Source organism: Orbicella franksi, chromosome 4 (assembly GCF_964199315.1).
Source record: "Orbicella franksi chromosome 4, jaOrbFran1.1, whole genome shotgun sequence".
In the NCBI taxonomy this organism is placed as follows: Eukaryota; Metazoa; Cnidaria; class Anthozoa; order Scleractinia; family Merulinidae; genus Orbicella; species Orbicella franksi.
In genome coordinates this window covers 27,794,801-27,806,668 of record NC_138148.1, presented here as the reverse complement: position 1 = coordinate 27,806,668, position 11,868 = coordinate 27,794,801, and the positions used below count along the sequence as shown (strand labels likewise).

The 11,868-nt window shown below is 38.7% G+C and overlaps 1 protein-coding gene across 2 annotated transcripts in view; it reads left to right on the top strand.

Moving 5' to 3' along the window:
* Positions 1 to 188: 188 nt before the first annotated feature.
* LOC145485109 (2-oxoadipate dehydrogenase complex component E1-like) overlaps positions 189 to 11,868 on the top strand; it is a 20,386-nt gene continuing 8,706 nt past the window's right edge. The window contains exons 1-15 of one of the 2 annotated variants that reach the window (XM_081463786.1): positions 224 to 253; positions 1,454 to 1,533; positions 2,025 to 2,309; positions 2,558 to 2,678; positions 3,102 to 3,175; positions 5,304 to 5,410; positions 6,173 to 6,280; positions 6,831 to 6,942; positions 7,485 to 7,582; positions 8,341 to 8,404; positions 8,906 to 9,081; positions 9,415 to 9,459; positions 9,923 to 10,038; positions 10,729 to 10,804; positions 11,843 to 11,868. The exon at positions 11,843 to 11,868 is cut by the window's right edge and continues 63 nt beyond it. In XM_081463786.1, the coding sequence (XP_081319912.1) occupies positions 2,171 to 2,309; positions 2,558 to 2,678; positions 3,102 to 3,175; positions 5,304 to 5,410; positions 6,173 to 6,280; positions 6,831 to 6,942; positions 7,485 to 7,582; positions 8,341 to 8,404; positions 8,906 to 9,081; positions 9,415 to 9,459; positions 9,923 to 10,038; positions 10,729 to 10,804; positions 11,843 to 11,868 (1,262 nt within the window). In that variant the 5' untranslated portion in view covers positions 224 to 253; positions 1,454 to 1,533; positions 2,025 to 2,170. Of the gene's footprint in view, positions 254 to 1,453; positions 1,534 to 2,024; positions 2,310 to 2,557; positions 2,679 to 3,101; positions 3,176 to 5,303; positions 5,411 to 6,172; positions 6,281 to 6,830; positions 6,943 to 7,484; positions 7,583 to 8,340; positions 8,405 to 8,905; positions 9,082 to 9,414; positions 9,460 to 9,922; positions 10,039 to 10,728; positions 10,805 to 11,842 lie in introns of both variants that reach the window. The other variant, XM_081463785.1, reaches the window with a different exon arrangement.

The window sequence follows — 11,868 nt, the reverse complement described above, 5'->3', positions numbered from 1 at the left end:
AAAAGCCGGAACATATTTGGAAACGCCATTGAAAATGTGTAAATCATACTTTTCGCAGAGTATTATCGTCCCCAGATCCTCCTGTTCCTGTTCCTCTTAACGGGAATTTTTAACGGTGTATGAAGGTAACCTGGGACGAGTAAGGCGGTCAGCGGTTGTCGCATTTTTAATGGTACGTTGTACATGACTACCTATTGTGCCCCTGAAGTACAATAAGCGGGAACTCAAAGGCCAGCTTAAACATCCACACAGTGTAAGTAGATTTTTATTACTTTGTACTTATTGATTCCATGGTTTTTCAATGTAAAACGCATTTTAGCACCTTAATTTATTTTTTTAGAAAAAATTATCCAAGGGAAACATGTTCAGGAACTCGTATTTTGGTAAACTTTAATTTAAGCTTGTTGCGACATATTTTCCTGTATTTTCACACGTGATTAACTTAATGTTAATGTCTCTAAAATCGGCATAGAAAGTGCCATATCATAGCCTTTGTTTAACTAAATAAGGATCTTTCAATTCTAAATTTGTGCTGCCCTAGCCTTCAGTGCAGTCGTTTTCCGTGTGCTCGTGAGTTATCGGTATTATCTCGCGATCGAGTAGATTCGCCGCCATGTTGGCTTAGAAAAAGTGGGCGGGGAGGGGGGTGGGGACGGAAGTCGGAAGTTGGTCTTTATACTGTAGCAGCCTACACGACGAAAAGCTCTCTTTCGACAGTTTTTTCATACTTCTGAAAGAAAAATTAAATATACAGAAAGAAATAGCATTTAAAAACAAGTCTATTACTGCTTTCCAAAATCCTTTCAACATATTATTTAACATGCATTGATGATGTGTTTTCTTTGTTTTGTTAACTAAGTAAACGATGTAAATAGTGGCCATGTTTTTTTTTTGGTCAGTAATGTAATGCTTACCATACTGTACATATGTAGCAAGTGCAGCATTAGTAGAGCTGCCTTTTGTTTGAAACTTTAAAACAAAAAAAAACAACAAAAAAACTGGACATTTTCGAAACTGTATTGTTTAGTTATGTAAACTAAATGAAGTAAGTAGTCTTAACTATCATATTGTACTGTAAGTAAGTATTAAGCTGCAATGCTATTTTCCCCTTTTTATTTTGTTTAGTTTTTCCTCTGTATATTATGTTTGTAAATTAATAATTAATAATAATAATAATAATAATAATAATAATGAAAAAAAAAATGTCTGCTTGGAAGAGCTGTGAAAACGAATGGTATCGTAGCAGCTCTCATAAGCTTATAATTCTATTTGTTGTCATTGTAGCAGCTGTTATTGTTTTTGGGCTGGGAGGGGGGGAGGGGGCATTATTTCTGTTGTTTGTTCTATTGTCCTCTCAAAGGGTCTCAAGCCATTCATGCGAGACCTTACGAGAGCTTCCAGATTCCCAAAACAAAAAACACCCCCCAATAAGTTGCGCCTTGCTGATCTCTAGGAAATGAGCAACCAGCGAAATTCATGTCCAATAAAAACAAAAAAACATATGGAGAGACCACATGCGGTACCCAAACATGGGTGAGAATGTGACACATTACCTGTAGTGTATTTAGTCTGCATATATGTCTCTAAAGAGTCCTATTGATGACTGTAGGCATTTTAAGGTTTCTTTCGTAGTAAACTTTGGAAATCTTTGCAAGCAAAGCCAGTCTTTGTTGGAGAATCTTTTCAAGCCACTGAATTGGCACAATGCTTTGGAGTGACATATTAGTCTAGCCTGTAGTGGAAGCGTTTTCCATTTGTGATCTCTCTTGGCTAAAACCCTGTTGGAATACTACAGGTGATCAATTTACCTCCCTAAACAAAAACAAACAAACAAACAAACACACAAACAAACAAACAAAAAATCTATTTAAAGAGAGACCTGCTGAATTGCGTTTAATATGCATGCTCTCTGCTCCTTGCTTGTTAACCTGTCTTTAAGTTTTAATTTAGCAGTGAATGAAATATGATATAAGCTTCAATTTATAAATTATCCTCATGTCAGACTGAATTTTTTTTCCTTACAGATTGTGGCACAACTGAAAGTACCAAAGGCCACTCAAGTTTTATCTTTTACATGTAACCTGAGTGCGATCCCTTTTTCACCGTATGAAATGATTGTGATATAAACCATAAAGAGGAGCTTGTGCGGTCTGTTGAAACTGCTGCCAACATGTGGAGGCTAACTGCTGCAACATCCTTGAACAATTTACGTCAATTTCTTCTTAAGAGAAGTGGTAATATGGTGAAACTTTATCATGCAAACAGTGGATGTTTTGGCTACAGACCATCTCCACAAGTAACTCTGAAAGGTCAGCTATTAGCAAACTTATTATGACTAAAGATTTTAAATTAAACTAATAATAATAACAATTTTCCAGTTGCTTCACACCATGGAAACCAGAGTTGAGTACATGTACTACTTGTAACTAAGAACTAAAAAAGCAATTCCTATTGTTACTATAATTGTAACTCATCAAACTTCATCCTCTTTTTATACCCTAGTATTGGATATTGATAAGTGTAGGTTGTTCACTTGATGGTACTGGTAAATTTATAGGTGGTGAAGAGGTATTGCAAAACAGAATCAAGAATGCTGATATTCTTAGACTGGTGACAGCTTACAGAGAACATGGACACAAGAGTGCTGACGTAAATCCACTAAATAATTTATCAACAAGGTGAGCTTCTAATTTCCCAGATCATTGTACTTCACTTGTCATTAAGATTAAGGTGGCACTTCTTGTTCCACTAGGAAATTTTTTGTGCAACTTCAGTCCTACTTGCAAGGTTGTTTATTAACCTGTAGTGTCCTAAATTATTGAATTGTCCTGTCTCTTTTCTATACATGTCAGCTTTTATAAATTAGGAGAAAGTACTTTATTTTCAATTGATGTGTGGGAATTACTCCTTGCATGTTGTTATTAATGACTATACATGTAGCTTGGTCTAAATATTCAATTATTTTGCTGTCCCAAAATTGTTTTGGAATTGTCTGGATTTACTATCTTTCATGGTGATTTAGTTCTGGCGAAAGCTGAATTTGTAAGTTACTTGTAAATGGAATTATAAACATTTTACTCTAATTCATTTTCATGACTCAGAGATTCACAAGAACTTTCTTTAGAGAGATTTGGTTTGGATGATGTTGACATTAAGAAGAATTTCAAGTTATCGGGTAACGTGTAGTGGTTTACCTGTCTTTCAGTTCTGTGTTTAATAGACACTTAAATTAGACTACCGGTATTCATTTAATAATAAATGACTCCCTTTATTAAATCAAAACAGTCACATGTAAGATTAAAATAATTATTGCTTATTTTTATAATATGATCATGATAGCTGTGCTTACACTTCCTCACACAGGCGGCCCAAGCTCACAATGCGAGGAGTTTTTTTTATTTTTATTTTTTAATCTTTATGCGAACGTTCAGCATGCGAAACGTGACACGGTTACCGCCGACATCTACTATTACATAATGAGCGAGATTGGTTACGCGAAACGTGACCTTCGCCTTGCAGTATGTGGTGGTGTTGTGTTACAACGGTTTGAATTTATAAAGGTTTGTATGGGGAAAAACGGTAATCGACATTATAGCTGAAATTTTGGTATTTTTGCAATAAAGATGACTCACCTCAATGCCTTGTTGTCTTTTCTATTGTCATCTCGCTTCTCAGCTCGATCCGAAGCCTTTTAAGCGAGTTATCGCTTTTTGGTTTTCCTCTACTAAGAAAGAGTAAAGGCTACACACTCAATTGTGGACTGACCCCCGCTCGAAGCGAAAAAAAAAAAACACTGAAATCCCGCCAGCCGCCCCAATTCCTCCGCAGAATCATAGTACAGGTTTAAGCGCTCCCTTGCAGTTAAATTCCAAGCCAAATTCATCTTCACAGTGCACGATACAAAGCTCTGAATCGAAGAAAGCTGACCATCTGGAATCAGTGATCATGGTGCCGGCACCATTTGTGGACACATTCGAAACCCGAGCGGAATGCCGGGCTAACAAATTGACCCTGACCAGGGGAAGGGAGCGCACAGTTCTTGACAAGCCAGGTGCTTTGCTTCACGGTCCCTTGGGAAGATTTTTGTTCAGGCTGCCGACGGAGCATTGTTGTGACAAGCCAATCAAAGCAACGACTAGACGTGTTTACAAATTTTGAAAAAAAGTACTTCGTTCGCACCGGCAATGTCAATCTAATCGTTGGATTGTCTGTCAAAGTTTTAACTAGATTTGCTTTGATGGATGTCTTCGAATTTTCAATGGGAAACGTGGTGAGTAATATTCGCTGTGAAAATTTTTAAATTGCATTTTGTAATTCGCGTACAAGGTGTTTCAAAGTTCATTATATCATAGTTACTAACTGTGATTATATATAAGCATATCAGCTGATCCAAAAGTACTTTTTGGTTAGGTTGTTATCGAACTTCGAACACTGCGAGGGTAGCCTTACAGCGGCAAGACAGGGGACCGTGGAGCAAAGTACCTGGCTTGTCGAGAACTGTGCGCTCCCTTCCCCTGGTCAGGGTCAATTTGTTAGCCCGGCATTCCGCTCGGGTTTCGAATGTGTCCACAAATGGTGCCGGCACCATGATCACTGATTCCAGATGGTCAGCTTTCTTCGATTCAGAGCTTTGTATCATGCGCTGTGGAGATAAATTTGGCTTGGAATTTAACTGCAAGGGAGCGCTTAAACCTGTACTATGATTCTGCGGAGGAATTGGGGCGGCTGGCGGGATTTCGGTGTTTTTTTTTTGCTTCGAGCGGGGATCAGTCCAGAATCGAGTGTGTAGCCTTTACTCTTTCTTAGTAGAGGAAAACCAAAAAGCGATAACTCGCTTAAAAGGCTTCGGATCGAGCTGAGAAGCGAGATGACAATAGAAAAGACAACAAGGCATTGAGGTGAGTTATTTTTATTGCAAAAATATCAAAATTTCAGCTATAATGTCGATTACCGTTTTTCCCCATACAAACCTTTATAAATTCAAACCGTTGTAACACAACACCACCACATACTGCAAGGCGAAGGTCACGTTTCGCGTAACCAAACTCGCTTGTTATGTAATAGTAGATGTCGGCGGTAACCGTGTCACGTTTCGCGTGCTGAACGTTCGCATAAAGATTAAAAAATAAAATAAAAAAAACTCCTCGCATTGTGAGCTTGGGCCGCCTGTGTTCCTCAATGTGTTTTCATGTAGAATACATGCAGTCAAGTGTATTATTAGCTTTTAACACAGCTTGCTTTTGATAAATCAAATAATTATCACTAAGTAAGACTTAATTAGTCTATTCTTTCCGCCTATGTAGGTTTGTTACAGTGTAATGGACAGGAAGAAGCTACTCTTACAGAAATTCTCAAACATTTAGAAAAAGCGTACTGTGAGCAGTTATCAGCAGAGATTCAGCACATTGTGGTATGAAAGCAATCTGAGATTGTACTATCTGGTATTATTTTAAAACAGAAATATTATCAGCTTGCTGTAAATTATGTAAACTTTGGGTGTTTGTGTTGGAGGTGTGACTACAATCAAACCTGTATATAATGGCCTTCCTCGGGACTTGAGAAACTGGCTGCTTAATACAGGTGGCCGCTTAATACATGGTCACTAAAAATACTCACTGGGCATGGTCTAATGTCAGTTTTAATGGCATATCATACAAAAAACACTTCATGCAAGGAAATTACAGTAGGTCAATCAACACTCTTTCAAGTGATCAATACTTAAAACAAGGTTCAGTGCCAACTTGTATCTAATGTACAATGTAACCTGTATTTCTATGACTTATATTTCACAGCAAAATATCTCATTCTGACATTATATTTACTTTTCACATGAGGCAAAATTTGACCCAATATGAGGCAAAAATTTGACCCAATATGGTCTAAGCTCTCATAAGTGACAAATGTCAAGCCTAGGTGGTCGCTCACGAGAGGTTTGACCGTAGTTTATTAATGACTTCTTGTTGGTGGAATGAAATGTAAGAATTTCATCTTCTGCATGTCGTACCATTACTAGCCTTTCATTAGATAAATGTAAAATTGAAGCAATGAATCATGTATTGGACAAAATCCATCAATTTGTGATTTAAATCAACAATCATTTTTAATTTGACTTTAGAATAATTTGGCTTGAATCTTAACTGACATTACGTTTTTAATATTATTTCACCTCCAGGATGAGTCAGAAAGGCTTTGGTTTGCAGGATTGATTGAAGAAAGTGTCCAGTGGACACTAGAAGCGGACAGACAGACACACTTGGCTGAGCTGTTATTAAAATCACAGGTACAGTACACTGTAAAGTTCTGTAATATTAACACTACACTGTACCTAGATGACAGTACCAGTGTACAGTTTGCTCTAACTAATATAAAGCACGAGGAAATACATTTTAATATAATTTATACAGCTGCAGTATGCCTGGGTTTCGATCTGGGAGAAAATCATGACGGGGCGAATTGTCTGGAAAACAATGTAAAGTAAGTCTGCATATGAGCCAAGTGGCTCATCAGGCTTGGGCCTATCCCAGCTTCCGTAGCATGAAGCTACGAAATACTCCTACACGAACATGGACAAGCATTTTTATTCCCCCTGAATAGAATGCTAGTCCATGGCAGGGTTACCCCCAGCATTAAATTTGCCGGTACCTATTTTGTACACCTTCAGAGAGGCTTTGTGTAATAATTAAAAGTGTCTTGCCCAAGAACAACACAATGTCCCTCAGCTAGGGCTCAAATCCAGACTGCTCAGACCCGAGTTGAACGTGCTAACCATTTACTTGTACTGAACTGTAAAAACTTTTACCAATTTTACGCACACTTCATATTGTGAACAGGCATTTGACAACTTTGTTGCCAAGAAATTCCCAACAGTCAAACGATATGGTGCTGAAGGGGCAGAAAGCATGATGGCATTTTTTGATGAACTCTTTCTTCAATCCTCATATTGTGAGTTTTCAGTGCATAACTCAAAGTTATTAGTTTCTAAAAAACCTTTAGTTGTGCTTTGCAGGAGCTGGCATATGCAAGTGAAACACTTACTACATGTATTTGAATGTCAAGTTATCTAATTTACCTTTACTTGCGTCAAGCTGTAATATGAGTGTTTAAATTGTAAAGCAAATTACTAATTACAGTCTGCAGTCCTGACAGAACTGCCCCCCCTGTTTCCAATCTTGTTAACAGACCACCCCCTCCCCTCTACTCCCCTTGTTTTCACCCTCCGAAACAGACTGTCCACCTTCCCTACCCCCTGTTCCCAACTTCTTAGATAAACCCTTTCCCTACATGTGCTCCCCTTGTTTCCAGCTTCCTAAACTGTCACCCCGACCCCCTGCTCCCTGATTGCCAGCGTCTCATCTACATGTAGACCTCTGCCCCATGTGTTTATATCAGCCCCTCAGGCAGACAGTGACCTGTTACATACAGTTAATTCCTTGAAATCTCTGATCAAAGATTCTTTTTTGATCCTTCTCCTTTCAACCTCTCAGGTGAAATCCAAGAGTTGGTTTTAGGCATGCCACACCGAGGACGTCTCAACCTTTTGACTGGTCTCCTCAAATATCCTGTTGCTCAAATGTTTTCCAAGGTTTGCACTCTTAAATTTGGATGTAATGTTTAGTGTATATTTAGTATTTACTAGCTTAATACAGAAAAATACATGTGCCACATGAATGTTATATAGCCATAGTGGGTCTGATCTCTAAATCAGCTTACAATTGTGTGCATAAATACATTCAACTCCAACATCTGATATGTACAACTTTGTATCTACCTCAGATTCTATCCACAGTGTGGTCAATCAACAATTCTTTTTTTAAATTTCAAACAGCATCATTATTGTAAAGTTCTCTTGCACCCTTACCTGTGATAATCCTGACTTAATCCACTGGTGCTGGCTCTGTAGAATTTTCTAATTCAAGTCTATAAGAGCTGGTAACAGACCCCACAAAAGGAAAAGGAAGGAGAAGAAATACAAAGACTGACATGAGCTGAGCTGGTTTTTACTGGATTGGGTTACTTTAATTTGTACTGTACTAAGCACATATTCACTAAGAACTAAGTACTAAGTACTCAAGTCAACACTCAGCAGCTAGGAATCATCTACACCTAACACTGCAATGTGAGCAAAGGCTTATAAAACTGTTAAACAGCCCTTTTCAGTCTTTCCCTGGCTTCTGTTCTTCAATGTTACATCATTCTATAGTACTTATAGTATCAAGCAAAGTAAAAACTTAGTGCAGCTCTATTTGCAATGAGTGCTTTTCATTAACTCTGCTTCACAGGCTCAGCTCTACAGTACATACATTATTCTGTTCAATATTGTTGTTGTTAATTTTTCATTAGATGAAAGGAAACTCTGAGCTTCCACCAGGTGCCCAAGGCATTGGAGATGTCCTGTCTCACTTGTGTAAGCTGATGTTATACATGTAGAATCATTCCATTTCTTAGTACCATAGGTCTGCAATGTAAGGTTTTTCCTTGTCAAGCTCTACGATTAAATCATCTTGAAAGTTATTTTTAAGAGTTTTATTTTTGGCTGGAAAGGAAAAAAAGTCTGCACTATCCCTTAATGTTTTAAGCTTGTAGCATTTGACATTACAGTGGAATCCCGATTTCTCAAACCCTCAGTTTTCCAAACCTCTCAATAGCTTGAACCAAAAGTGGTTTCCCCTCCTCAGTCAAACACTGTAATTTTACCTCTGATTTCTCAAACTAACGGATTTTTTGAACCAATTCTCATTTCCCTTGGAGGTTCGAAAAATCCAGATTCCGCTGTAATAAATTATATAAACATAAAAAAGTATTATGTAGCACATTCCTTTAGTTATAATAGCTATTTATCATTAATAATGCTGGTAATAATAATGTTGTTGGCTTCATTTAATTTCCATCTCTCTTCTTATTGTAGTCAATTCCGCCGATCTAGATTATGGTCGCAAGTGGCCTCTTCATGTGTCAATGTTACCAAACCCGTCACACTTAGATGCTGTTGATCCTGTAACTACTGGGAAGGCGAGAGGTCGGCAATTAACATTGAAAGATGGTTGCTATAGTGATCTCCCAGACTGCCAAATGGGTGACAAGGTGACAGTTTGTTCTACATACATTGTCATTCTCCATGCCAGAGCCCTCCTCTTGCAAATTACCAACAGCTCCCTGGCAAGAAAGCAAAGGGTCTGGGGTCAAGAGTGAAAGTGTATTAATTTATTTTGGGAAGCTGTTTAGCCACAGATAAATTTGATTTCTTCTGTTAAAAACCAGTGGACCCTTCTCAGCCATTTACGGCAACAGAAGTTTGTATTTGATTTACAAGTGACTCTTGCTTGCTCCAATATCCATTAGGGATCTACAGTAGACATCCGACATGGAAAGGATCAGCATTAACTAACACAGCTTGCACTTGTTTTCTTCCCAAAGGTATTGAGTGTTATGGTGCATGGCGATGCCTCAGTCTCTGCTCAGGTACGAAAGCAGCAGTGAACAATAAATTGAGAATTTTAAGTAAGCCAGTAGTGGAGAGAGACACTGAGAGAGTTTCAAATGTGCCTCTCCCAAGAACACAACACAGTGACACCAGCCAGGGCTTGAACCTGGAACACTTGATACAGAGTCCAGCGCACTGACCAAAGGTACCACATCCCCCCTCCCGCCTCCCATGGGTAGATTGTTTTAACTTAGGCGTTAATTTAGAATTACGTTTTGAATCGGCCAAAAGAGAATTTCAACTACAGGCATAAAGATTGAAGTCTGAAAATCAACAGCCCCAATGCTTGAGGAATGTTGTTGCTTTCATTTACACAAGTAAATGTGTACATGCAGTGCACATCAAGTAAAAGGAAGATTATGATTACAAACGATTACATAATTTTCTAGTTGAATTATATTTCTCATTGTAGTATAACTTGTTGGGGTATTTGTCACACAGGGAGTTGTAGCAGAGACCCTTTGTCTGGCAAACTTACCTCACTTCAGTGTTGGTGGCACTATCCATTTGATCGTTAATAATCAGCTTGGTTTTACGACGCCTGGAGAGAGAGGAAGGTACTTATTATTAATAATGATATAGCTATTTAATATCAAATATCGAGACCGTGATTTATGTAATATATCAAACACGAAAGGCTGTGTTTGACCACATTTCCAAACACCGAAAAGAGAGTTGAAAATAGGATGCGCAGTGGAGTATTTTTGACGAACTTCGACATTTGAAATGTGATCAAACACGGCCTTGAGTGTTTGATATACCCTCTCAATCAAAACTAAAGCTAAGGAGAAAACGGTGAAATAAAATCGTAAAACCTTTGCCTATTAAAAAACCTGATGGATTATTAATGAGTTTGAGAACGCATTTTCAAACACCGAAAGGAGAATTGAAGATACGATGCACAGTGGGGTATTTTTGAGGAATTTTTAGGCGTTTTGGAAATGTGTTCAAACACTGTCTTTAGTGTTTGATATATCTTCTCAATCAAAGCTAAAACTACATATGAGGAGAAAACGGAGAAATGATATCATGAAAATCCGTGTTAATCAAGAACAGATTTCTAAACACTGACATAGGACGGTATCATTTCCTTTGTTTAAACTAAAATGGATGGAGAAGTGAGGAATTTGTACTGGTCTCTTACCTTCGTGAATGTAATGAACAATAAATTTTGACCATTATTGTTCTTGCTAGCAATCTTCTAATTGATGAGCGTTTTAAAGTTGCCTTTATCATTTGTTTTGCAGGTCGTCAATGTACAGCAGTGATGTTGGTAAAATGATTGGTTGTCCTGTGCTCCATGTTAATGGTGATAATCCCGAGGTACTGTATGCCTCATGTTGCAAGGGTTTTTATCTGAATGGGAGGGCCGCACGGGAAAATCTCTGACCCCAGGTCATGAAGTGGACGATCCGAGCAAAACATCCCCCTCCGTCCCCCTCGGGGGGTCTCTCATGTGAAATGGTCGGGACGCCTAGGGGTGTAAGTCGCGGATTTTAGTCTCAGGTTGTTCAAGACGAAATGCCACCATTTGTAGCCTTCAACGTATCTGTTAGGGTTACATTCGATTAAATAATAAAACAGCACTCTCATGTGCGTTTTAATGTGGTATCTTTCAGGGGTCAAATAAAACTTGAGTCACACCCAGATTGGTGTCCCGTAGGAGTTTAATTCAAATTTTCCAACTAGCCCTCCCTGACCTTTTTATATGGGAGGTTCCCCCACGAAAGTACTAATTACTGAAAAATGACTGAGAGCAAAATATTTTCCGCTGAAGGCAGACCTCACTCAATCAATAAGTTTACCTTCACCGAACTCCTAGCGCCAGAGTGGGTACGTTCTCGTCATGTTTCTGTAATCACATAATTTTTACGGGGTCAGGTGATTGGCCTAACGCCCAACCCCCAACCTGGAGGACCAGGGGGCTCTCCTTTGTCAGGTCTCTATCCCTCAACCAATCTGGAACGGTTGAACCCACCAGGGACCAGGTTCCCACCGGTATAGCTCTTGGGGTCTGTGAGACACGCAAGCTCCACCACCACGACAAGGTGACGAGCTCAGAGTGGAGTCAATCAATAAGTATTCACTCTCTACTGAGCTTCTTACTGTTGTAAAGTTGCGAATAGTTTTTGTGAATGTTCTGAATTGCTCTGAATTGCTTGTTGTCGTGCCCAAACCCGGACAAACAGGAAGTGCTTATGTCAAATTGTTCGGCTTAACACACTTGAACAAACGTTTGTTTCTGTGAGATTCAGTCAGTGTGGTCGCAGGGTAGTATCATCATGTACATTTTTTCAAGCTTGAGTTCTTCTATTTTATCTGAATATATGTGTATCTATTCTGTTGTGTTTTGTTTTGTAGGAAGTGGTTCGCGCATGTCGACTAGC